The following is a 26956-nucleotide window of genomic DNA, read 5'->3' as shown; positions in this document are numbered from 1 at the left end:
TGGTAATGTGGAAAATTGCGCAGGTATGTCCTGTACACAAAAAGCAGGACAAGTCCAACCTGGTCAATTACCACCCTATCAGTCTTCTCTCAATCAGCAAAGTGACGGAAGATGTCATCAACAGTGCCATCAAGCAGCACTGGCTTAGCAACAACCTGCTCAGTGATACCCAGTTTGGGTTCCAACAGGGCCACTCAGCACCTGACCTCATTACAGCCTTGGTTCAAACATGGACAAAACAGCTGAACTCAAGAGGTGAGGTGAGAGTGACTGCCCTTAACATCAAGGCAGTATTTGACCGAGTATGGCATCAAGGAGCCCTAGCAAAACTGGAGTCAATGGGAATCAGGGGGAAAACTCTCTGCTGGTTAGAGTCATACCTAGCGCAAAGGAAGATGGCTGTGGTTGTTGGAGGTCAATCATCTCAGCTCCAGGACATCACTGCAGGAGTTCCTCAGGGTAGTGTCCTAGGCCCAACCATCTTCAGTTGCTTCATCAATGACCTTCCTTCAATCATAAGGTCAGAAGTGGGGATGTTTGCTGATGATTGCACAATGTTCAGCACCATTCGCGACTCCTCAAATACTGAAGCAGTCTGTGTAGAAATGCAGTAAGACCTGGACAATATCCAAGCTTGGACTGATAAGTGGCAAGTAACATTTGTGCCACACAAGTGCCAGGCAATAACTATCTCCAACAAGAGAGAATCTAACCATCTCTCCTTGACATTCAATGGCATTACCATTGCTGAATCCCCGACTATCAACATCCTGGGTGTTACCATTGACCAGAAACTGAACTGGAGTAGCCATATAAATACCGTGGCTACAAGAGCAGGTCAGAGGCTAGGAATCCTGCGGCGAGTAACTCACCTCCTGACTCCCCAAAGCCTGTCCACCATCTACAAGGCACAAGTCAGGAGTGTGATGGAATACTCTCCACTTGCCTGGATGGGTGCAGCTCCAACAACACTCGAAGCTCGACACCATCCAGGACAAAGCAGCCCGCTTGATTGGCACACCATCTACAAACATTCACTCCCTCCACCACTGACGCACAGTGGCAGCAATATGTACCATTTGCACAGTGGCGCAGTGGTTAGCACCACAGCCTCACAACCCCAGGGACCCGGGTTCAATTCTGGGTACTGCCTGTGCGGAGTTTGCAAGTTCTCCCTGTGACCGTGTGGGTTTTCGCCGGGTGCTCCGGTTTCCTCCCACAGCCAAAGACTTGCAGGTGATAGGTATGTTGGCCGTTGTAAATTGCCCCTAGTGTAGGTAGGTGGTAGTGAATATGGGATTACTGTAGGGTTAGCATAAATGGGTGGTTGTTGGTCGGCACAGACTCAGTGGGCCGAAGGGCCTGTTTCAGTGCTGTATCTCTAAATAAATAAAATAAATAAATCTACAATATGCACTGCAGCAACGCACCAAGGCTCCTTAGACAGCACCTTCCAAACCTGTGACCTCTACCACCTCGAAGGACAAGAGCAGCAGATGCATGGGAAAATCACCACCTGCAAGTTCCTGTCCAAGTCACACACCATCCTGACTTGGAACTATATTGCCGTTCCTTCACTGTCGCTGGGTCAAAATCCTGGAACTCCCTTCCTCACATGGACTGCAGCGGTTCAAGAAGGCAGCTCACCACCACCTTCTCAAGGGCAATTAGGGATGGGCAATAAATGCTGGCTTGGCCAGTGATGCCCACATCCCATGAATGAATAAAAAAGTAACCCATTTCTGGATACCTGATGCCTGACCAAAAAAGGGACAATTGACTTCCTTCCACACCTCTTTTTTTTCATCAAGAAAGAGCAAGTATTTGGCCAAAGTCGTCGTTTTTTGTAACAGACCTCTGCAGAGAGAATTTCTGTTTTTTTCCAGTTTGTGAGTGTAATTGGGGGATTTAAAAAGGAACTTTCATATTTCAATCTGTGTGTTAATGCTTTGCTTCATTACTGGTTAAGTCTTGTTTCATAATAAACTGATTATTTGGTGTTTGTTAAAGAAACCTGGTTGGTGTATTTTATTCCTTGTAATTGGTAACATTTAAATATATGTTGTGACCTGTGCAGAAGTGGAACTAGAAAAGACAGTGCACTGCTCCCACCTTGGTCGTAACACAGGACAATGAAACATGGGAACAAGCGATATCCCATTCAAGATCCTACCTTCTGTTTTAAATCTACCCAATTACGATAGGAAGTCATGTTCTGCTCCCTGTTTCATTACATAATATCACAGAACTAAGAATCAATATTGCTATGCAAAATAAAGCCCTTAAGTCTGTAGCCCAATTTGGCCACCCGATTAGCCCGTTGTGCTTAAGCCCGAGATCGATTTTGAGCAAAACCTGCACATCTGGTTATGATGGACCAACTAAATGAAGTAATGAGAAATCCAGAGGCTAGGAGAGTTTGTCTAGTATGAGTCAGTCTACATTAGCCAAACTCCCTAGTTAAGGATGTTTGCCTTTTTAGTAGTAGTAGTTCAAGAGTTTGTACTGATGATTCTGATAATCTTGGTATGTTACCTACGGTGTCTGATTAAGAAATTAGGGAAACAAGCTTATAACTTAGAAACAGCTAGATTACCCAAATTGTGAGAAATCAATAAAGATATTTCCTTCTCAAGATGGGAAACTGTAAAGCTATGGTAATTGATAGGGTGTTATAGAATTACCAAAAATATTAGTTCTAGATCAAGTGGTAGCATTATAGCAATAGCTTTTTTCTTTTGAAGAAATTCTCCAGCCTGCCAGAGCTGACACACAAAAACAGACAGACAGACACACACACACACACACAGAACAGGGTTTTTCACAAAGCCTGTTATCTCTGACACGGATTTAATTTTAAGTACAGGCCTTTGAATAAGCATTCCGGGCTTGCTAAGATGGGATCTCAAGCCACATATCTAAACAACTATTTGAAGTAAAGTTAACAAGATGTCCTTACAAAAGATAAGCAGAAGGGTGACCTCATGAAACAGGGGCTGGAATAGGAGTAGGAATAGTACCTTGGATACCATCACCGGTCAATTAGACATTTGTGTGGGAAAATTTAATTGAATAAAATGTAATTGTAATTGGCATGAAATATTCACCATGAAATAAGGTATATAAATGGGCACCCAAGCAGCAGACGGAGGATGCTCCCCAAGGTAGATACATGCTAGTTTCGGCTTAACACCTCAACCATCGTGAGAGACATCGAAGTAGAAAAAGCCATTGCTGCGGACCACCGAGACCAAGCTATTTCATTCCGTCCATCCAATCTATTGTATGTTTACTTATTCTGATTATGTGTTAAATGTGAAATATTACTACGTCACTTCTCAATACACTGCTTGTAACCCCTCGACTGTTTTGAGTAATCTGTGATCCCCAAATCAAATCTTACAAATGATTGAGATCTTTTGTAGATTTATACCTTTTAAAACAAAGAACATGAGGATCTTCGTGCTGTGGCTCGGATGTATGCTGTGCCTTGCTGGGGTACACAGAGCAATCCTCTCACTTCTGCTGAAGCTTCTTTATAAGCCATTGGATCCATGTGACCTACAGGTGGGCTCTCCAACTGGAGAGGGTGCCTGGTCTGTTCTTAGCAACTATTACACGGGTAAACAATTCAAACACTGCTGGATGTGAATGTTTAGCTGCCACATTGCAAACAGTCTCAAATCCAGCGCCATCAAAATAGCAGCTGGCATTGGACTGAGAACAGTGAGTGTCCTGCAAGTATCTATAGTTCCACATTTAAAGGAAACATTACACTCCAGATCATAAGGAGAACTGGGCACAGAATGAAGGGAATAACCTTCATGTTTGGAGACCGTGACATAATTGGAATAAAATTCCATTGTTTCCTGGTCTTCTCTATTTGAAGAAACAGAAGCAGAAACAGGGTGTATCCAGCCAGGTGCAATGATACACGCATGCTATGTGATCCAAATGGATCTACAGTGTAGAAAGGTGATAGTTAAAGGGAAATCTCATTACAGTATGTAAAACATTAAATGGTATAAAGTGTAAATTTTAAAATGATATAGATAAAGCAAAAGGAAATTATTAGTTTAAAGTACACTGAAAAAGAACTAGAACATATGAATAGAAAAATGGAAGTAATTTAAAATTTATTTACTCAGAGTGACAAACATTTGTTATAACCTGCCAAATAAATAAAGGCAAAAACATTAAGAATTATTCAAAACACAACTAAATACCATATGGGAGAATTAATGCACAAGAGGGCTGAGCTTCAACATGCTATAAAAAGTAAAACATGATGTCCAGCAGATAGGAGAGGTGATGTGAACGATGGATGATTCGAGTGTGTGACTAGGGAGGTTTATACACATACTGGCCTCAAGTATCAGGGTCACTAGCAATAAGTGTCCTGGCCCTGCAAGGAGTCTAAAAGGGTTGTGTTTGGCATCATCCTACTGCAGTGCTCAAAGACCAAGATAAAACATTATGCAAGCCTGGTTGTATTCCTTGTTTACAAATATTGCTGAGACAGCAACTGTAGTCATGAATGATGGGAAAACAAATGGTGTTTCCTTTAGGCTTTACATTAGACAAATTTCAGATAACCTATTTGCAGGTACTTTCTGCCTTTCCTTACAGAATGTGTTTTTTCTGGGCTTTCACCAACGCTACTCAGAAATTATCCACTCTGAGAGGTAGGCAGATGGTAAAGAATTAGAATCACTTTGGTTCTTTTCCTGTGGGAAAAGCACCCATTTGGAAACACCCACCTGTGAGTAAGGAGGTTATTGGTTTATGTTTTATTCTAGGATTTGAGCATAATTTAGGCTTACAGTCCAGTGTAGGTGCCATCTCATGGATGAGATGTTAAATCAAGGTCCACTCAAGGTGGACATGAAAGATCCCATGGCACTATTTGATCAGGGGCAGGAAATTCTCCTGATGTACTTCCCATTTCCTTGCTAACCAAAAAGATATTAAACAGTAATTTGTCTTGCTTACTATTTGTCCCTTTGCCCACCAGTAGTGGCAGAACCTTCAGTCCTGCTGTCTGGAAACCTTTTTTCTTTTCTCCCCAACTTTAAGCATTATTTAAATCCTATTTTTGCAACCACATTTTTGATCACCTCTAAGTCTCCCACCATGAGTTGACGTCCATGCCTTTTTTTTCACAACTTTTCCCCCTGCGACACGCCCTTTTCTATATTAAAGGTGCTATGTAGATGCAAATTGTTATTGTAGTACTTTGCTGTATGCAAATTGGATGTGATTTTTATCTACATGACAGTGGCTATACTTCCTTTAAAAGTAATCCTGTGGATTTTATATGTTTTGAAACGTCCTGAAGACATTATAAGATGCTACTTAAATGTAAGTTCTTTATGTCTTTAAGCCCTACTTAACATTTGACCATAACTGAGGGCAGGAATTCAAACAATGGATTGTGCAGAATCAAATATTATCACCCTATGATATTGTGCATTAGAAGTCTATGCATTGTGTCTCCAAAACATCGATAACTTACAGAATTAACCCTTCATATGAGGTTGAACAGTGCATGGTAATTGGGGCATCCAGGTCAAGCCTGATCCTGTCCTGCACAGACATTGGCTGCCCAGTAGAGAGGTCATTGGATAGCGATCAGGAGTAGAAGTCAATTTTCATCATTTGTGGCCCAGAGACACTAAGGCCAATTTTTGGCAATCCTAGCTGAGATCAGCGAAGTCAGCGCAGAACTGGGACTGATCCTTCCCACTCGGTATGGCTCAGCTATACACTCTGCTACTTTTTTTTTTGTTCAGCTAAGTGCACTCTTACTCCCTTTAGGAACACACACTGCAGTGTGTGTCCTCAGTACCTTGCTCTATGGCAGCGAGGCCTGGACAACGTATGTCAGCCAAGAAGGACGTCTCAATTCATTCTATCTTCGCTGCCTCCGGAGAATACTTGGCATCAGGTGGCAGGACCGTATCTCTAACACAGAAGTCCTCGAGGCGGCCAACACCCCCAGCTTATTCACCCTACTGAGTCAGCGGCGCTTGAGATGGCTTGGCCATGTGAGCCGCATGGAAGATGGCAGGATCCCCAAAGACATATTGTACAGCGAGCTCGCCACTGGTATCAGACCCACCGGCCGTCCATGTCTCTGCTTTAAAGACGTCTGCAAACGCGACATGAAGTCCTGTGACATTGATCACAAGTCGTGGGAGTCAGTTGCCAGCGTTCGCCAGAGCTGGCGGGCAGCCATAAAGGCGGGGCTAAAGTGTGACGAGTCGAAGAGACTTAGCAGTTGGCAGGAAAAAAGACAGAAGCGCAAGGGGAGAGCCAACTGTGTAACAGCCCTGACAAACAAATTTTTCTGCAGCACCTGTGGAAGAGTCTGTCACTCTAGAATTGGCCTTTATAGCCACTCCAGGCGCTGCTCCACACACCACTGACCACCTCCAGGCGCTTACTCATTGTCTCTCGAGATAAGGAGGCCAAAGAAGAAAAAGAAGACTTACCTAAGACCAGAAAACATTGCTGAATGGTAGGATAGGGATCAGCTGGGATAAACCTCTCTGCCCAATAGCAAGCCTAACAATATTAATTGCTTTAGTTCATCCACAAGTAAAAAAGGAAAAAGACTTGCATTGTCAGCACCCTTCATGTCCATAGGGCGTCCTGAAGCGCTTTACAATTAATGAAGTACTTTTGATGTGTAGGCACTGTTGGAATGTAGGAAATGCAGCAGCTAATTTGCACACAGCAATCTCCCACAAACAGCAATGTGATGATAATTAGATAATCTGTTTTAGTGATGTTGATTGAGGGATAAATATTGTCCAGGACACCTGGGATAACTCCCCTGCTCTTCTCCCAGAAGCGCCCTGGGACTTTTTTGCATCCACCTGAGAGGACAGACTGAGCCTCAGTTTAATGTTTCATCTAAAAAACAAAACTTCCAAAAGTATAGCATTCCCTCAGTACTACACTGGAGCACCTGCCTGGATTTTTTATGCTTATGTCTTGGAGTGGGATTTGAATGCACATCCTTCTGAGTCAGAGGTAAGAGTGCTATCACTAAGCCACACCTATACACTGACACCTCAGGAGTTGAAGCTATTTGGGCCATATACCCTTTGAACCAAGCCCAAGTATGATTCAACTCCTTCAGAAGAGGAGGACAGAAAATTGTGGGTGACATTGGGTAATTCCTACACCAATCCTTATCATTCCCTTCCAAAATGGCATAATTTAAAAACTAAGAACTGAGGGGACAGATTCTAATGCATTCGTGACCTTAACAGGTTTAAAGGGTTGTTCAACTATAATTATATTCCATCATCATAAAGGCTTTTTTTCTCTTTTTACCTGCAGTGCTCCTCCAAACATCGACACTAAAACCATTAGAAGGGTCAGATACTCTGCAAATACATCCCACCAGGGCTTCAGGATTTTGAATGCTGGGTCTTGTTCTCCAAAATACGATAATTCTGTCACTGGAATCATTTCTACTAAGATGAAAAGATAACATGTTACAAAGTCCAAAAAACACAAAATTGATTACAGTTCACGCAGTCTAATTGAGTCCGCAACGGAAGTGACACTGTCCCATTTAATGGAATATGCATTTTCATCTTCCTCACCACTTTTTTCTGCTCCTGAATTCCTAGCTGGTGTACAGTTCCAAAAGCGCCTCCTAATAACTTCTCCAAGCGCGAACCTTGACACTGAGCAGTGCCAGGCTTTTCAATAGCAGACGACAACACAGCTAAGCCTAATTCTATCCTCATCTGCCCCCACACGTGCGCACTTCTAGCAGTGTTCACTGGATAATGAGCAAGAGCAGGTCTACTGGACAACGTTTTCCTCCCTTACTCAAGGGCACAGAGGTTAATTCTGATGCTCAAACTGCTGCCATCGCTGAGATAAATTAACAGGACAGAACGAATATTGAAACTGTGAGCTTATTGGTCTGTTTGGCTCAGCTACTCCCGTATAAGCTCAACAATAGGGTAACGCAGTATCTTTTTTACATAAATCCATCAGCATGTATTTTACTAGTACAAGGATCAACTGATATTTGAAAATATTTCTTCTACAGCAAAGTACCTCAATAAGCCATACCTCTGATTCTAATTAACAAAGCCTTTTTGTCCATAAAGAATTATTTATTAGATTTTTTTCTTGCTGGTCACAGCACATAAAGGGTTATTTGAGTAGTGCTAGCTGCTTTCGCAAGCTGTAGAGAATATATATTATGGTAAGGAACATTGAACGCATTGATATGTGCTTGTTGCTTGGTCCTGTGAGACAAAGGGTAATTAAATATGCTACTGTCTGTTATGTGCAGATATATTAGTGCTATTTTGTCAAGTAATTGTCTCTGTCAGCTGACTGGAGATGTGGTAGTTTCCTGCAGTCACAAGTTGATCCATTCCATTTAATTCAAACATCTGACATGATTATTAACACCTTGGGATGGTTTTGAAGTAAATGTTTGATTTGTAGCTTCTAGAGATGGAGAAATGCATGGTTAATGTTCTTCATTCCAGGATTTATTCTGAGGAATTTGTGCTATATCCTGGTGGGATTGTAGTCAGATAGTCTGTCAGTCTGAAGCCAGCAGAGATTCAGGCTAATCAGCATTTCCATCTTTGCAGTTTGCCAAAGAAGAAGTGAGAGACCATGTTTCAGCATCAGTTTCATATTGAAGATTAGCACAGGCAAAATATGTTTGTTTTGTTTTGATACTTCAAGTAAAAGTTTCTAATTACTATATACACTTTATCCGGAGTACTGTTCATCTACAGTTTAATGTTAAGTCCATCATGAGAAATCGATGGCAGGACAAAATTACAAACAATAAGGTCCTCCATCTTGCTGAACTCAAAAGCATGAAACCCACCCTCCAGAAAATTCAACTTAGATGGACAGGGTATGTCTCCTGCTTGGATGATTACAGAATCCCCAAGCAGATCTTAGAGTCAAAGAGATACAGCACCGAAACAGGCCCTTCGGCCCACGGAATCCGCGCCGACCATCAACCACCCATTTATACTTCTTTCTTTCTTTTGGGCCTCCTTATCTCGAGAGACAATGGATACGCGCCTGGAGGTGGTCAGTGGTTTGTGAAGCAGCGCCTGGAGTGGCTATAAAGGCCAATTCTGGATTGACAGGCTCTTCCACAGGTGCTGCAGAGAAATTTGTTTGTCGGGGCTGTTGCACAGTTGGCTCTCCCCTTGCGCCTCTGTCTTTTTTCCTGCCAACTACTAAGTCTCTTCGACTCGCCACAATTTAGCCCTGTCTTTATGGCTGCCCGCCAGCTCTGTCGAATGCTGGCAACTGACTCCCACGACTTGTGATCAATGTCACACGATTTCATGTCGCGTTTGCAGACGTCTTTATAGCGGAGACATGGACGGCCGGTGGGTCTGATACCAGTGGCGAGCTCGCTGTACAATGTGTCTTTGGGGATCCTGCCATCTTCCATGCGGCTCACATGGCCAAGCCATCTCATTTATACTAATCCTACATTAATCCCATTTTCTCTCTCACATCCCCACCTTCCCTCAATTCTCCTACCACTAGGGGCAATTTTTTTTTTTACAATGGCCAATTTACCTATCAACCCATCTTCTACGGGGAAACTATCTCAGAGCAAATGACGTCAAAGTGGTCAGTACAAATTATATAAGGACACCCTAAAAAAAACAAAAACAAGAAGTGCTGGATTCACTCAGCAGGTCTGGCAGCATCTGTGGAAAGAGAAGCAGAGTTAACGTTTCGGGTCAGTGACCCTTCTTCGGAACTGACAAATATTAGAAAAGTCACAGATTATAAACAAGTGAGGTGGGGGTTGGGCAAGAGATAACAAAGGAGAAGGTGCAGGATTTCCCCCCACTGTGGTTGACAGGGCCCTCAACCGTGTCCGACCCATTCCCCGCACCTCTAACCTCACCCCTTCCCCTCCCTCCCAGAACCGTGACAGGGTTCCCCTTGTCCTCACTTTTCATCCCACCAGCCTCCATATCCAAAGGATCATCCTCCGCCATTTTCGCCACCTCCAGCGTGATGCCACTACCAGTCGCATCTTCCCCTCCCTTCCCCTGTCAGCATTCCGAAGGGATCGTTCCCTCCGCGACACCCTGGTCCACTCCTCCATTACCCCCACCACCTCGTCCCCGTCCCAGGGCACCTTCCCTTGCAATTGCAGGAGGTGTAATACCTGCCCATTTACCTCCTCTCTCCTCACTATCCCAGGCCCCAAACACTCCTTTCAGGTGAAGCAGCTATTTACTTGTACTTCTTTCAATGTAGTATACTGTATTCGCTGCTCACAGTGTGGTCTCCTCTACATTGGGGAGACCAAGCGCAGACTGGGTGACCGCTTTGCGGAACATCTCCGCTCAGTCCGCAAGCAGGACCCTGAGCTTCCGGTTGCTTGCCATTTCAACACTCCCCCCTGCTCTCATGCTCACATCTCTGTCCTGGGATTGCTGCAGTGTTCCAGTGAACATCAACGCAAGCTCGAGGAACAGCATCTCATCTACCGATTAGGCACACTACAGCCTGCCGGACTGAACATTGAGTTCAATAATTTCAGAGCATGACAGCCCCCCACTTTACTTTCATTTTTAGTCATTTTTAGTTATTTTTTCTTCCTTTTTTTTTACATTCCTTTTTACATTTTTTACAATCTTTTTTTGCATTTATTTCATTTCATCTTAGTCTCACCCACTGTTTTTTTCAGGTTGTTTTTCTTCAGGTTTGCACTTGCTGCTGTTCAATATTCAGTATATTCACACCTAAAAAAAAGAGCCTCACAAACTTCTACATTGCAGATTGCTGTTAGAAACTCAGTTACACCTCATTGAACAAGGCTTTAACTTTTCATGGGGTTTCTAACAGCAATGTGAGAGAGGAAAAGGAGACGTTCTCACCAGATCTATTGATTTCACTGACAGTACAGCCTGTCGCGGGGAATGAATGGTAGACCATAGCTTCAGGATTCCACCGTTAATCTAAGCTTTGCATTAAATTCTGAAGTTGTGGTCAGATTCAGACGGGTATTGATGGCAAACACTGACAGTTTACCGTCAAAACCTTACAAATTCTGGGTTAATGCATGTGGGTTGTTACGATCAGGTGAGCAGGGATCGAAAGGCTCCCCTCCTGTCCCTCTCCTTGTTTGACTGCAACAGGCTTTATTTCTTTTAAAACAGTTGTTACGACTAAGGTGGGAGAAGTGCACTGTTGTTTCTAGTTCCACTTCTCCACAGGTCACAACATATATTTAAATGTTTATCCAGATACCGATGCGGTCAATCACATACTCTACTTTTTATCCCTGAATAAAATACACCAACCAGGTTTCTTTAATAAACAACAAAATTACCTGTTTATTATTAAACAAGACCTAACCAGTAACGAAGCAAAGCATTAACACACAGATTGAAGTATGAAAGTTCCCTTTTTATCCTTCGCCCCTTACACACACACACACACAGGTCAACCAAAAAAAAGATATTTTCTCTTTAGAGCTCTGTTACAAAAAAAAACAGAAACAGAATACTTTGGCCAAATACTTGCTAATTCTTGAAGAAAAAAGAGACGATATGGAAAGATGTCAGATGTCTTTTTTTTGTCTGGCGTCCGGGTATACGGTGACAGGTCACTGGGATCCTTTTCTGGAGCAATTCGTTCAGGCGGTGTCAAGGATTTATCCAGCAGGTTTTTCCAGTGTATCAAGAGAAATGTGGCAACAGGGGTTTCAAGCAGGCCTTTCAGGAGGAATGCAGCATCAATTTTGCTATTTCTTACACTTGCTTCTAAGAGATTCTCAAAGATATGGAAAAACTGGCAGGCTTTTCAAAGTGCTGGAAAAAGCTGAGTTTGGGTTTTGTCCTTCAGGTTGGTTTTTAAACTCCTTTCAAAATACTGTCCATACCCAACTGCCTGTCCAAAGCAAAACCAAAACAATATCTCCTGACCCCTATAAATCTTGACCTGTCACTTCTCTGTAAACATCTTTCCCAGGTCAAAAGTCCGTGCTGGGTACTTATCGGAAGACAAGTGTCTTTCAGTAAGGGTGGTTTACAAACCAAGTCCAAAAGACCTTTCGATTACCTCTTTTTAAAAAAAAACACGAAGTCCAGCATCAATGGAATCCTCCAGTTTTAAACGTCTTCAAAATTTAACAAAAATGGAAGTACTGTCATAGAGTCATACAGCATAGAAACAGGCCCTTCGGCCCACCGCGTCCATGCCGACCATAATGCCTATCTATACTAATCCCACCTGCCTGCATTAATTCCATATCCTTCTATGCATTGCTCATTCAAGTACCTGTCCAGATGCTTCTTAAATGTTGCTACTGTTCCTTTCTCCACCACCTCCTCAGGCAGCTCATTCCAGATACCCACTATTCTTTGTGTGAAAAATTTACCCCATTGATCCCCTTTAAACCTCCTCCCTCTCACCTTAAATCTATGCCCTCTAGTTTTAGTCACCCCTACCATGGGAAACAGACTCTGGCTATCTACCCTATCTATGCCTCTCATAATTTTATATACCTCTATCATGTCCCCTCTCAGCTTCCTTCGTTCCGGGGAAAACAGACCCAGCCAATCCAATCTCTCTTTATAACTCAAGCCCTCCAAACCAGGCAAGATCCTTGTGAATCTTTTCTGCACCCTCTCTAGCTTAATCACATCTTTCCTGCAGTGCAGTGACCAGAACTGCACACAGTACTCCAAATGCGACCTAACCAGCGTTATGTACAACTGTAACATGACGTCCCAACATGTCGTAACACCTCCATTATTGGAGGAATGAAACACCATTTTTAAATGCATTTCATTACAATGAGTGAAAAAAGATGAAAAAAATATTTATTTTTTTATTTTATTTATTTAGAGATACAGCACTGAAACAGGCCCTTCGGCCCACCGAGTCTGTGCCGACCAACAACCACCCGTTTATACTAACCCTGCAGCAATCCCATATTCCCTACCACCTACCTACACTAGGGGCAATTTACAACGGCCAATTTACCTATCACCTGCAAATCTTTGGCTGTGGGAGGAAACCGGAACACCCGGCGAAAACCCACGCAGTCACAGGGAGAACTTGCAAACTCCGCACAGGCAGTACCCAGAATCGAACCCGGGTCCCTGGAGCTGTGAGGCTGTGGTGCTAACCACTGCGCCACTGTGCTGCCCATATTAAAATATCTTTTCACAATCATACTCATTCATTCTTTACCAGTATCTAATACAGTTCGGCTTTGTACCATCTTTGCACTCAGATAACTCAAAGCAAAGTTAAATCCTAGCAAAGCATCTGTAATTACATTATTTTTTCCCGCAATGTAGATAATCTTTACGTGATCAGGTTGCAATAGTAAACTCCGTCAAAATAGTCTGGCAATTCTGATTTTTGAATTTTTCCACAAAGGGGGTTATGATCAGTATATAACAGTGTCTCTGTAGTTGTGGCAGACATAGACTTCAAAATGCTTAAGAGCCAGTAATAAGCCTTGATTTCTTTTTACCCTGTTGAATATCTTTTTTGGTGGCGATTTAGCTTTCTGGAAAAGTATCCTACTGGCCTTTCTATGCCTGATTCATCGTCTTGTATCAGGACTGCACTGACCCCCAGTCACTAGCATCAATTGCTACCTTGAAGGGCTTAGTGAAATTTGGAGCAGCCAACACTGGATCATTAATCAAAATGGCTCTCAGCCATGCTTGGCACTCGTCTGACCACACTACCTTGGTTTTCTTTTTTTGTAGCAAATCTGTCAGTGGAGCAGCTATAGTACTAAAAGTTGGTACATACTTGCGGTAGAAACCACATATCCTCAAAAACCTCATGATTTCTCGTTTCGTCTTAGGGGTAATGCTTGTACAAGTACAATGCTTGTACTTTTGCCATTCTTGGCAACACTTGTCCTTGCCCTACTATATGCCCGAGTAGGTTACTCTCGCTTTTGCAAATTCACTTTTGGCAAAGATTTATCACTAAATCAGCTGATTATAATTTTCTAAACAGAGCTTCTAGTTGTTCCGAGTGGTCCTTCCAAGTGTCATTGTATACCAGCACATCATAAAGGTAAATGACACAGTTAGGAACACTGGCTACCACTTGGTTAATTAGTCTACGAAAAGTGGCTGGAGTATTTTTTAGCCTGAATGGCATCATTCAGCATTGAAAAAGACCATCTGGTGTGAAAAAAGGCCAATATTTCTTTAGCTCGGGGTGTTAAAGGAATGTGCCAGCATCCCTTTAACAAATCTATTTTTGTAAGAAACATGGCACTGCCCACTCTGTCAATACAGTCTTCCAAGCAAGGTACAAACCTTTCTGTAGTCTATGCAGAAGTGAGTTGAACTGTCAGGTTTAGATACTAACACCATTGGGGAACTCCAGCTGCTTTGACTGGGTTCAATTAGGTGGTTTTCCAGCACGTATTGGATTTCTGCTTTTACTTGGGCCTGTTTTTCTGGACTTAAGCGATAAGGATGCTGTTTTATAGGAAAGGAATCCCCTACATCCACATCATGTGTGGCTAAGGTTGTACATCCTGGCTTATCCCTACAGACTCTTTTAAATGTTGTAAGTAGTCTTGTTAGGTCTTCCCATTGTTCTGCATCTAAATATGAAAGCATAGCGTCCAATCTTCCTAACAATTCAGTATTAGCTAACCGGATAGGAGGAGGTTCAATTTGAGAATTGTGCAGGTCTCCTTCTGCCTCAACCTCACTATCCCTTTCATTCTTCACCCTACTAACTGACATACCTGGGCTTGTTTATCCTCCTCCCAGCGATGATATTGTGTCAACATATTGATATGACATCGCCGATTCTTCTTCCGGCGATCTGGGGTGTCAATCAAATAATTTACTTTCCCAATTCTTTTGACCACTTTATATGGACCACTGAACCATGCTTTCAGTGATTCACCCTGTAAAGGCAGTAATACTAACACCTCATCCTCTGGTTGAAATGTTCGGGTCTTGACATGCTTGTTGACCCATTTTTTTAATGGGTTTGGGAAGCTTTAAGGTGTGCCTGAGCCACTTTGCAGGCTCTCATGAGATATTCCCAGAACACAGATACATAATCTAGCACAGAGGATTCGTCTCTCTGTTCCAAAAACCTTTCTTTAATTAGTTTTAGAGGACCTCTTATCTCATGTCCATAAACTAATTCAAAAGGACTAAAACCGGTTGACTCATTAGGTGAATCTCGAGTGGCAAACAAAAGAAATTCCATCCCTTTATCCCAATCATGGGGATATTCATGACAGTATGCCCTGATCATCGTTTTGAGGGTCTGATGGTACCTTTCTAAAGTCCCTTGTGTCTGTGGGTGGTATGCTGAAGACTTTAACTGTGTTATATCCAAATTACCCAAAACTTCTTGAATAATTTGGACATAAAACTGGAACCTTGATCCAACTGACTCACAATCGGTAATTCATATCTAGTGAAGAACTGGGTTAACTTTTCTACCACTACCTTAGCAGAAATTGTTCTCAAGGCAATGGCCTCTGGGAACCAAGTAGCCATATCCATGATAGTGAGTATCTATTAGTGTTCCGCTTTTGTTTTAGGTAAAGGTCGTACACAGTCTACTAACGCCCTACTAAATGGTTCCCCAAAAACTGGTATGGGAATTAGAGGTGCTGATTTTATGGCAGGTTGGGGTTTTCCTACAATCTGGTACATATGGCATGTTTTACCAAATGGTACGACGTCCTTGGAAAGACCTGGCCATTAAAAATATCCACCTATACGTGATTGAGTCTTCCGGATCCGCACATGTCCCGCTATATGAATTTAATGGGCTATCCTTAATATTTCCCGGCGATACTTGGGCAGTACCACTATCTTATGAACAACCGTCCATTCTTCATCCACAGATCTGTGAGGAGTCTCCACTTCTTCATCAGAATCCATTTTTAATATAGTAGTCTTCTGGAACTCCCTTTGCCTCAGCTTCAACTAGAGCCGAATGTGCCACTTTATTTAACTGTGGATCGACTTGCTGAGCCTTGATCAGAGAAGACTTATTAAACATTTCCTTTGGATTTTCCAAATCCCAAAGAAAGTTTCAGATATTTGGCTATCTGTCTGTGGTGCCAATTTTACCTCAGAAAATGGAACTTGTTTAGCCATTGCTTGGGTCACTACACATGAAGGAAAAATTCTTGGAATATTTTCCTGCAACTGTTTTGTCTCTAACTTCACTTGGTCTTTCTGTGACTACTGGAGAAGCTATTACCTTTGCTCTGGCCAAATCATTCCCCAGGAGTAGGTCAACTCCGTCTACAGGCAAACTATGGACAACTCCTTAAAACTCCAGTTTTAAAAACACAAGTCCTCAAAATTTAACAAAAAATGGAAGTACTTTCGTAACACAGTGGATATGCTACCAATTTAGTGAGTGTTTAACCCTTTATCTGCTATGATCATAAAAGAACCAATCGGACAGATTTTCTTAAGTTTAAACAAGAAAGAGGTTTGTTTATTGTACTTAAAACCAAAAACTGATCTAAGTAAAATAATAAATTACGCTCCAATTTTCTCACACACACACACACACACACAAATAGGTTACAGAGTGCAGGAGAATAGATTGGTCGGATTAGAGTCTGGAACAATGAAAAAGAATCTACAGTTTGTGGCGTCTGGTAATGCAGTTGTCTTAGACAGAGAGATACAGCACTGAAACAGGCCCTTTGCCCCACCGAGTCTGTGCCGACCATCAACCACCCATTTATACTAATCCTACATTAATCCCATATTCCCTACCACATCCCCACCATTCTCCTAGCATCTACCTACACTAGGGGCAACTTACAATGGCCAATTTACCTATCAACCTGCAAGTCTTTGGTTGTGGGAGCACCCGGCGGAAACCCATGCGGTCACAGGGAGAACTTGCAAACTTCGCACAGGCAGTACCCAGAACCGAACCTGGGTCGCTGGAGCTGTGAGGCTGCGGTGCTAACCACTGTGCTGCTCTGTCTTCTGACTGAACTCAGTGGCCCTGAAGTTTCTGGCTGGTAGAGGTGGCCAACTGTTTCAGGGTTTTCTTGGAGACAGTGATGCAAATGGTTTTCTACCTGGGGTCTCTGTCTGTAACAAAGATAGGCTTGGATGTTTGCAGCCAGCAGGCAGGGTTCGAACTTGCAGAGTGGCCTGGAGAGAGAGAGAGACCCCACTTGGGTCCTGCACTGGTCAATCTCTGGTGCTTGTCTGCTGGAGAGAGAAGGAACTGCAAGTTTTCACACAGATGGAGACTCAGTCACATGAAGGCCCAGTGTATTCTCTCTTTTGCAACTTAATTAGATCAGGTCTAAGAATTCCCAAAGTAAAACCAAACTGCTGCAGATGCTGTGACCCTCTCTCCTATCAACACCTTCCCTTTTGTTATCTCTTGCCCCACCCCTGCTTTATTTGCTTAAAACCTATTACATTTCTAACCTTTGCCAATTGAGATGAAAGGTCACTGACCAGAGTGTTAACTCTGCTTCTCTCTCTACAGGTGCTACCAGACCTGCTGAGTATTTCCAGCATTTTTTGTTTGGCTGCGTTTGCTGACAACATAACCACTAGGTGGCGCAGTACTTGCACATGCATAAATGCAGGCTCTTCAACTGGAACGCCAGTGTCTGCGATGTTCAGGCAGCTGCCAGGATTAAAGATGGCACTGCTCAATTTATCACAGGAAATGCTTATGGCTAGATACCTTACATTAAGTTGGATGGAAGCTCAGTAATGTGCTACTATGTAGTTATTGGATACTAACTGTAATCCTTAGATCCATTTAATATTCCAGTAATCCTATTAAATACAAAAGGAATTTTATGATTGAATTTCCATTGGAAGACAATGATTTGGCACCCCTAGTGATGGAAAATAAAATCGGGCAGAGTATAATATGTGCTGCCAATTCGTTATTGTGATTTGTTTATATGACTGACCAGGACTGATTTCACCCGAACGCAGCTACTAGCTCCCGCCCCACTGGCTGCTCTCCCCACTCAGCAACTCACTTTCTCCCCCTCCTCCGCACCAGCGGCTTCCTCCCCACTCAGTCACTTGCTCCAGACCTCGCTGCACACCCTCACTCTGCTGCCCGATTGTTCCCCGCTTTCTGGCCGCTAGCTTCCCAATCCCCCCCCACCCCCCACTCCAGCGACTAGTTATAGACCGTGCCGCTTCCCTCCTCTCGGCTACTCGCTGCCACATTTGATCGGTCTCTGTGCACCGCCCGAAGAAGCATGGGGTGATGGGGCGACGTAGAAGCAAGAGGAGGGAAACGGCGCGTCCTGGAGCTAGCAGCTGGAGGGAGGGCAGGGAAGCAGGGAGCGAGCGGCCAGAGAGCGGGTTGGCGTGAAGCGAGGAATAAACGGCCGGGGGGGTGGGAAGCAGCGAGGTCTGGAGCGAGCTTCTGAGGGGGGGGGGGGGGAAGCATCAAGGCCTGGAGTGAATTGCCGAGGGGAAAGAGCGGCCAGTGGGGTGGGAACAAGTAGCTGAGTTGGGGGGAAACGAGTGGTAGGGATCGAGCTCCAGTCTCAAAGTCTCCCATTCAGCCGATCCCTCCAGCCAAGTTGGGGGGGAGGGGGGTGGGGGCTGGATACCCGATGACGCCTTAACCCGCATGTGCGAAGATGGACCAGGCGCGGATATGCAATGACTTTGTCCCTGCGCGGTGACGTCATCCCGCGCATGCACCACTTAGTCTTGTTGAGGTGTAGCAGTGCATGTGCGCAGCTTGGCGCACTCTGATGATGTCAGCAGGCCACTGCGTTGTCAAGAATCACTTTGTTTTTATCTAAGAATTCCCAACCTCTCTCAGGTCCCATTGTCTCAGTAATTACCCTTTGAGTGGTTTGTCTCCACTAGTGTTAATGTTCCAAGTTTGCCTTTAATGTCTTGTTAATGAAGGCAAGGCAGGTAGCTCATTCAAAATTCTCAAGCCATTGTTCTGGTTGGAGATTCACTAGACCTTTGTCTCCACCTCAATACATTGGTACGTAGGGTATTTAGATGCAAATTGCGGTGGCCTTTTTAGCTGCTAGCAGTGATCTTTTATCAGTATTTATTATCTCTTGTTTCTTTTTAAAGTTTAATTCAGGTTTCCAACTGGCGTGTTCATGACAGGGTGTATTGGAGAGAAACTGCGCAGATGTAAATGCAGATGACACCTCCCACAGGCTCAGCATCTTAAAGTCCTATGCATTTCTAAAATAATAAACATACCTGTACACTGACAGCCCAGGAGGATTGTTTGATTTTGATCAAGTGTTCTGCATCTGGTCCCAGCATCGGACAAGGTGCCTCATGATAATGTGCGCCTTTCCACATCTAGGTGGTACCAGCCAGCAGCTTCACAGGGAATAATGCATTCATTCAACCTCTGAAATACAACTCAAAAATAGGAATGGGTCCTTTCTGAACCACTGAGTGTATGCAAACATGGTCTAGAAAAATTATTCAAAATTGTGTGGAGACTTACTGAAACAATTTTTACACCTAACATTTAGATGTTGGGCTAGAATTTTTTTAAGATACTTCAGTCCATTTCTAAGTATTAATAACAACTGATGAGGGGAGGCTCCAATAGAAATGGCGACACCACCTTGCACTCCGCTCCCGCCTTTTTTCAAATGCCGGCGCGCGTAGCTTGAAGCAACAGTCGAGTAACTACGACCCCGCCTCCTCTCCGCGCTGATTGGTCAAAATTTGCACACCTGGCACTACCATTGGGGCGCCTTGCCGTCAATCATAACGGCACGTGGAGGGTGGACGGGGGGTGGGGGGGGGGTGGTATGTGTGGTCGGACTGGAGCGGTGCCTCTTGGGATTTGTAGTTTTTTTCCCTCTCTCCCATCCTTTGAGCAGTTGCCAAATTAAAAAGGGTAAAGGGGCGATTAGGTGCTCCCATTTAAACGTAAGGGAGAAATTATTTTCCCTATAGATTGTTTTTGTTTATGTCGGAGAAATGGGACTAAAGTAGCTAGCTCCAGTTGAAGAGCTAGCTCCAGCCCAAATTGCATGAGCCCAAATTTCTCTTCTATGCTACAATTTGTGTGATTCTATAGGTATGCAGAGATGCCAGTATTGGAAATGAATAAATTACTGAATTTTATCACTAGAAAAAAAATAGGAAATAGAATAGCTGAAGGAGGTTTATATGGAAGTCACTGCTTCACCTGGCTACCTAGGTCGAGCGAAAGAGAAAGGAAGTGTTCACATTTATATAGTGCCTTTCAGAACTCAGGATGTCCCAAAGTGAATTATAAGTACTTTTGACACTGCACTAATCTAAGGAAGCTCTTCAATAGGGGCGGCTAGAGCAAAGCCCCAAATAGTCATCATTTTCAATTATTGAGGAGTTACAGAACTGTACAGGACTTACGAAGACCCAATTGAATGGCCTGGAGAACCGTCAGGAGAGATAGGAGATACCGAAAAACAGAATCATCGGTGAAAAGATGGGCAAGAGGGAGAGGCCATAAACATCACAAGCAGGTAAATAGAAGTAAATTTTCAACATTCATTTAAAACAAACTGAACATTAACAAAGTAAGTTGACTTACACATTGTTGAATCATAGCCCAGTAGAGCCAAAAAATTAAAACAAATAAAACTATATTACACCGCCAGACAATTCCAACATGCAGAGCAGAATTCTTCCTAGTCTCTAATTCCTTCATACAAGAAAGCTCAGCAGAGATGATGACATGAAGGCACAACCACCCTCAGCTCCTGGTCCCATGCTCTCATGTCTTCCCCCTTAAAAAATTTCAAGCACCAGGAGTGAATTGGCTGCAACGGCAAATGGAAGATGCATGCTTCAGATCTTGTAGCAACCTCTTAATCTTTCTCTACATGCATGGAATTTAAAATGGAAGAACTCAGAGTCTACATATTAAATACGGGCAGGTTGGCATTGTCAATGCGTAAGGTTTGACTTCAACCTTAGACATTTTCTGTCAAGTATTTTTGAATTCACATCATAAGACACAGAAGTAAGTGTCTACCACTATTATTACTATTATTTGAATTTAAATCTTGGTGTCAAGATTTTCTTTTTAGATATGTATGGAAAATCTCAAAAATTGCACAATCCAATCAATCCACTCAATTGAACTATTTTAGCATAAGTGTAAAAATGTGTAAAAATGCATAGATAGATCTGCTGCTAAATGTTTTGTATCAATTAAAATGTAAAATAAAACTTTGTTATTATGCAGTACTAACTTTCCCCAATGATTAATATGGCCGATTTGAAGGTGAATTCACAGTCCATAATTCACATTCATTGCTAGTATTCCTTTTAATTTACTGATTTAATGGCTTGCTTATACCACATGTGTAAATGCAATATTATAACATTTTGTTATCTAACAAATTATAGCAGAAAGACCAAGTTTTGCTGTTCCAACTCTACATTCATCATCTCTGAGTCAGAAGGTTGTGGGTTCAAGAGCCATTCCAGAGACTTGAACAAAGAAATCTAGGCTGACACTCCAGTGCAATACTGAGGGAGTGCTGTACTGTTGGAGTGCACAGACTGGAGAAGCTGGGGATGTTCTCCTTAGAGCAGAGAAGGCCAATAGGTGATTTGCTAGCGTTGTTTATAACCATTAAAGATTTAGATAGAGCAAATAAAGAGAAACTAAATCCAATGGCTGAAGAGTTGCTAACAGGAGAGCACAGAATTAATTTGATTGGCCAAATTACCAGAGCCAACATGAGGAAAAACTTTTTTACACAATGAATGCTTAGGATTTCGAATGCATTGCCTGATAGAGTGGCGGATATAGCTTCTATAGTAGCCTTCAAAAAGGAATTGGATAAATACTTGAAGGAGAGAAAATTGTGGGCATATTGAAAGGGCGGGGGGCAGTGAAACTAACTGGATTGCTTTTTGAAAGAGCTGGCACAAATTTGATGGGCCAAATGGCCTCCTCCTGTGTTGTATGATACTATAACTAGATTGTGAAGTATCTAGGGCTGTTTTACAACATTAAAGGTACTAGATGAAAGTGCTGTCTTTTGGATGGGATGTTAAATCGAGCCCCTAACTGCTTTCTGAGCTGGATGTAAAAGATCACATGGCACTATTTTGAAGAAAAGTAGGGGACTTATCTCCAATATCCTGGCCAATATTAATTTCTCAATCAATATCACTAAAAAGCAGATTATCTGGTCATTATCCCATTGCTATTTGTGGGAGCTTGCTGTGCGCAACTTGGTTTCTGTTTTTCCTATATAACAACAGTGACTACAATTCAAAAGTACTTCATTGACTGTAAAGTACTTTGGGACGACCTGAGGTCTTGAAAGGTGCTATTTAAATACAAGACTTTCTATTTTTTTAAAAATTCCCTCCCACCCTCAATTTTCTCCCTCACCTGAAGGTAGATATGTGCAGGAATATGGGTTCCAAGGATGCTAGCAGTCATCCAATATTGTCAAAGTGATATTTTCACCTGTGAGACAACAGCTATTGAGATCTCTTACAAGGCAGCTGGGTATAAGAATTTAACATGTCACACATTGCTCTTTGGCTGTGCTGTAGTTCTTGATTATCTTTTCATCTGATTGCTATGAACACTAATACAAAACAGATGCTAGAAATCTGAAATAAAAGCAGAAAATGGTAGAAATACTCAGCAGGTCTGGCAGCATCTGTGAAGAGAGAAATAGAGTTAAAATTTCAGGTCGATGAAACCCGAAAACCAGCAAAGGGCAAGATTGGAAGGAGGGTCAGGGTCAGACGAAAGCAAAAGAGAAGGAGGATCTGGAGTGGCGTTGGTTTCTAAGAGTTGTTGAAGCTTGCAGTCCTTGACAGCTGAAAGGAAGAAAGAAAGTTTTATGTTTAAGTACCGGATGGGAGGAAGGATGAAATGCACTGCAGACTAGGACAACTCTGAAATAGACTGAATCAGTGCTGCTGAAGAAAGAGGTTGAGAGTGTGCATGTGGCACCACGTGGAGTTGAGCATGCATCTCAGGAAGTAGTGAGAGCAGTGGTTCAAAGAACGCTAAATATCATGGAGATATCTGTAACCATGTGTGGACCTGAAACATCAAGGGTCTTTTAGCAAAACGCAGCAGGATGTCTGATTTTCCAGCTTCTGATGGTTTTCCCATGTGCAGTATTTGCTTATTCCTCTGAGATTTTCCATTATGATTGGCTTAGATTCAGCTGCTATTGAGGTTCCACACCTCCAACCTAGTGTGACCACCTTGATGCATATAGTGTGTGTCCATGCTATGATTAGGGGCAAAGAGGCAATGAATCACACATTTTTTGGAGAGTTGTGCTGGTCACCAGGACCAGTCACAAAGAATCCTAACACCTGTTATTTGCTAGCGAGTTTTCAAACCAAGTCCTGTTTACCCATCACCTCAAAGCTCGCTGATCTACGTTGGCTCCTGGTTAAGCAATGCCTCTATTTTTAAAGTCTCATTCTTGTTTTCATATCCCTTCATGGCTTTGCCCCTTCCTATCTCTGTAACCTCTTCCAGCCCTATAACCCGTTGAGATATCTGCACTCATCCAATTCTGGACTCTTGGGCATCCCTGATTTTAATAGTTCCGCTACTGGCGGCCATGCCTTCTGCTACCAATGCCCTAAGCTCTGAAATTCCGTCCCTAAACCTCTCTGGCTTGCCTCCTTTAAAACATTCCTTGAAACCTCCCTCTTTTGGACATCTGCCATAATATCTCCTTATGTGGCTCGGTGTCAAGTTTTGTTTGATAATGCTCCTCTGCAGCGTCTTGGGACATTTTACTATGTTAAAGGTGCTCTATAAATAGAAGTTGTTGTTGGAGAGGGGTGAGAGGCATCAGTCTGCCGATTGAAGTTTGGAACCAAGGCATTCTTTGGTGGTAAAGTGGACCAGGCAGATCCAGACTGTTCCAAGGTAATATTGATTGATTAGCCAGTATAGCTCATTGATTATGATGGAAAATTCACTGAGATGGGTGGCAGAGCCAGATCTTTCCCTTCGGTTCCAGACAGTCCTTGTAAACTAATGGTCTAATGGATAGAGTTGCCCTAGCTGGGCAAATAGCAAGATTATCAGTACTCTGCACCACGTTGTGTGATCTTTACTGGTTATACTCTGCAAACTTTGGAGAACATCTCAATCTTAGATCCATCAGCTTTTACTTAAGTTCTGGACTTAGAAGTATATTGTTGTTTCTTCGTCTTTGCTGGGTCAAAATCCTGGAACTCCCTACCTACCAGCTCTGTGGGAACACTACCGTGCAAGAAGGTGGCTTACCATCAACTTCTCAAGGGCAATTAGGAATGGGCAATAAATTCTGGCCTTTCTAGTGACATCCACATCCCATGAATGATTAAATAAAACAAAGGTAAATGAGGTATATCCCAAATGGGATAAGTGTGTGCAAACAGCTTGGTTTTGAGACTCTTAAGGATGGTGATGGGTGAAGCAACAGTCTGATGAAAAAAAGAATGTGTCAGTGCAAACAAAAAAACTGGCAGCCAATCAGTAGTTCATGGAGGAAACATGGCCGAGTTGAACATCATTATCATCTGACATTCCTAGGCTTCACAAATGAAAGGTCATCAACCTGAAACATTAACTCTGTTTCTCTCTCCACAGATGCTGCTTGATCTGTTGAGTATTTCCAGCATTTTCTGTTTTTATTTCACAAATGCACATTGAGCAGCAGTTGAAAATCAAACCTGCTCACTGAGCAGCAGTTGAAAATCAAACCTGGGATCTTCTGGTCTTTAATGTCTAAAGTAGCCCTAGTCTGTCTAGTGAATGCTGTTAGGTTGCATCATTCCTCACTGGAGCAGCATATTGAGACTAATTCTGTTCTGGTTTGGTTTTTACAGATTTTTAAATTAATTCTCAGGATACGTCCATCGCTAGCTAAGTCAGCATTTATTGCCCATCCTTAGTTGCTCATGAGAAAATGGTGGCTGGCCTTCTTCCTGAAGCACTGCAGTCCAAAGGTACTCCCACAATGCTGTTAGGTAGGATAGTCCAGGAATTTGACCCAGTGACAATGAATCAACAGAGATTAATGTACAAATCGGGATGATGTGTGACTTGGAGGTGATAATGTTCCCATGCAACTACTGCCCTGGTCATAAATCATAGAATGGGTACAGCACAGAAGGAGGCCATTCGGCCCATTGTATCTGTGCTGGCTCTCCAAAGGAGCAATTCACCTAGTGTCACTCCCCCGCCTTCTCCCCATAGCCTGGCACATTCTTCCTTTTCAGATAATAATCCAATTTCCTCTTGAATGCCTCGATTGAACCTGCCTCCACCACACTCTCAGGCAGTGCATTCCAGATCCTAACCACTCGCTGCGTGAAAAAGTTTTTTCTCATGTCGCCTTTGCTTCTCTTGCCAATTAGCTTAAATCTGTGCCCTCTGATTCTTGATCCTTCCACCAATGAAAACAGTTTCTCCCTATTCTATCCAGATGCCTTGTGATTTTGAATACCTCAATCAAATCTCCTCTCAACCTTTTCTTCTTCAAGAAAAACAGTCCCAACTTCTCCAATCTATCTACATAACTGAAGTTCCTCATCCCTGGAACCATTCTCATAAATCATAAGGAGGCTACAGGGATATAGATAGGTTAATTAAGTGGGCAAAGATCTGGCAAATGGAGTATAATGTGGGAAAATGTGAAATTGTCCAATTTGGCAGGCAGAATAAAAAAGCATATAATCTAAATGGTGAGAGATTGCAGAGCTCTGAGATGCAGAGGGGTCTAGGTGTCCTAGTGCATGAATCACAAAAGGTTAGTATTTAGGTACAGAAAGTAAATAGGAAAGCTAATAGAATGTTATTGTTTATTGTGAGGGGAATTAAATATAAAAGTAGGGAGGTTGTGTTGGTTATACAGGGCATTGGTGAGACCACATCTGGAGTACTGTGGACAGTATTGGTCTCCTTATTTAAGGAAGGATGTAAATACGTGGGAAGTAGTTCAGAGAAGGTTTACTAGACTAATACCTGGAATGGGCGGGTTGTCTTATGAAGAAAAATTGGACAGGCTGGGCTTGTATCCGCTGGAGTTTCGAAGGGTAAGAGGCGACTTGATTGAAACATATAAGATCCTGAGGGGTCTTGACAGGGTGGATGTGGAAAGAATATTTTCTCTTGTGAAAGAATCTAGAACTAGGGATTCACTGTTTAAAAGTAAGGTGTCGCCCATCTAAGACAGAGATGAGGAGAAATTATTTTTCTCAGAGCATCGTGAGTCTTTGGAACTCTTCCTCAAAAGGTGGTGAAAGTAGAGTCTCTGAATATTTTTAAGGCAGAGGTATTTACGAACATACGAATTAGGAGCAGGAGTAGGTCACTGGGCCCCTCGAGCCTGCTCCGCCAATCAATAAGATCATGGCTGATCTGATTCTAACCTCGACTCCACATGCCCGCCTACCCCCGATAACCTTTCACCTTTGCTTATCAAGAATCTATCTACCTCTGCCTCTCTCTATCTACCTCTGGTACATAGATTCATAAGACTTAGGAGCAGGAGTAGGCAATTCAGCCTGCTCTGCCCTTCAATATGATGATGGCTGATCTCATCTCGGCCTCAACTCCACTTTCTTGCCTGTTCGCCACCCTTCAACCCTTTACTAATTAAAAATCTGTCTATCTCCTCCTTAAATTTACTCAATGTCCCAGCATCCACCGCACTCTGGGGTAGTGAATTCCACAGACTCATGACCCTTGAGAGAAGTAATTTCTCCTCATCTCTGGAGAGATGTCCTAGAGGGGTTGAGGATAGAATCAATTTGGCTAGAGCTAAGGAACAAAAAAGATGCTGTTACATTGCTTGGTGTTGTCTATAGGCCACCAGCTAGTGGGAGGGACATGGAGGAACAAATTTGCAGGGAAATTACAGAGAGGTGCAAAAATTATAAGTTAGTTATAATGGGGGACTTTTAAT

At 42.8% G+C, this 26956-nt stretch overlaps 1 protein-coding gene across 7 annotated transcripts in view; it reads right to left on the bottom strand.

Annotated features, from left to right (window-relative positions):
* The window catches only part of LOC137355629 (volume-regulated anion channel subunit LRRC8C-like), a 48611-nt gene that overhangs the window by 10686 nt on the left and 10969 nt on the right, over positions 1 to 26956 (bottom strand). For 3 of the 7 annotated variants that reach the window (XM_068021003.1, XM_068020999.1, XM_068021001.1), the window contains one exon: positions 7345 to 7484. In XM_068021003.1, the coding sequence (XP_067877104.1) occupies positions 7345 to 7482 (138 nt within the window). In that variant the 5' untranslated portion in view covers positions 7483 to 7484. Of the gene's footprint in view, positions 1 to 7344; positions 7488 to 19250; positions 19419 to 26956 lie in introns of all 7 variants that reach the window. The other 4 variants (XM_068020997.1, XM_068021002.1, XM_068020996.1 and 1 more) reach the window with 4 other exon arrangements.

This window comes from Heterodontus francisci, chromosome 43 (genome assembly GCF_036365525.1).
Source record: "Heterodontus francisci isolate sHetFra1 chromosome 43, sHetFra1.hap1, whole genome shotgun sequence".
Lineage (NCBI taxonomy): Eukaryota > Metazoa > Chordata > Chondrichthyes > Heterodontiformes > Heterodontidae > Heterodontus > Heterodontus francisci.
Note: the sequence above shows the minus strand (reverse complement) of the source record. Positions and strands in the feature narration are given on the sequence as shown.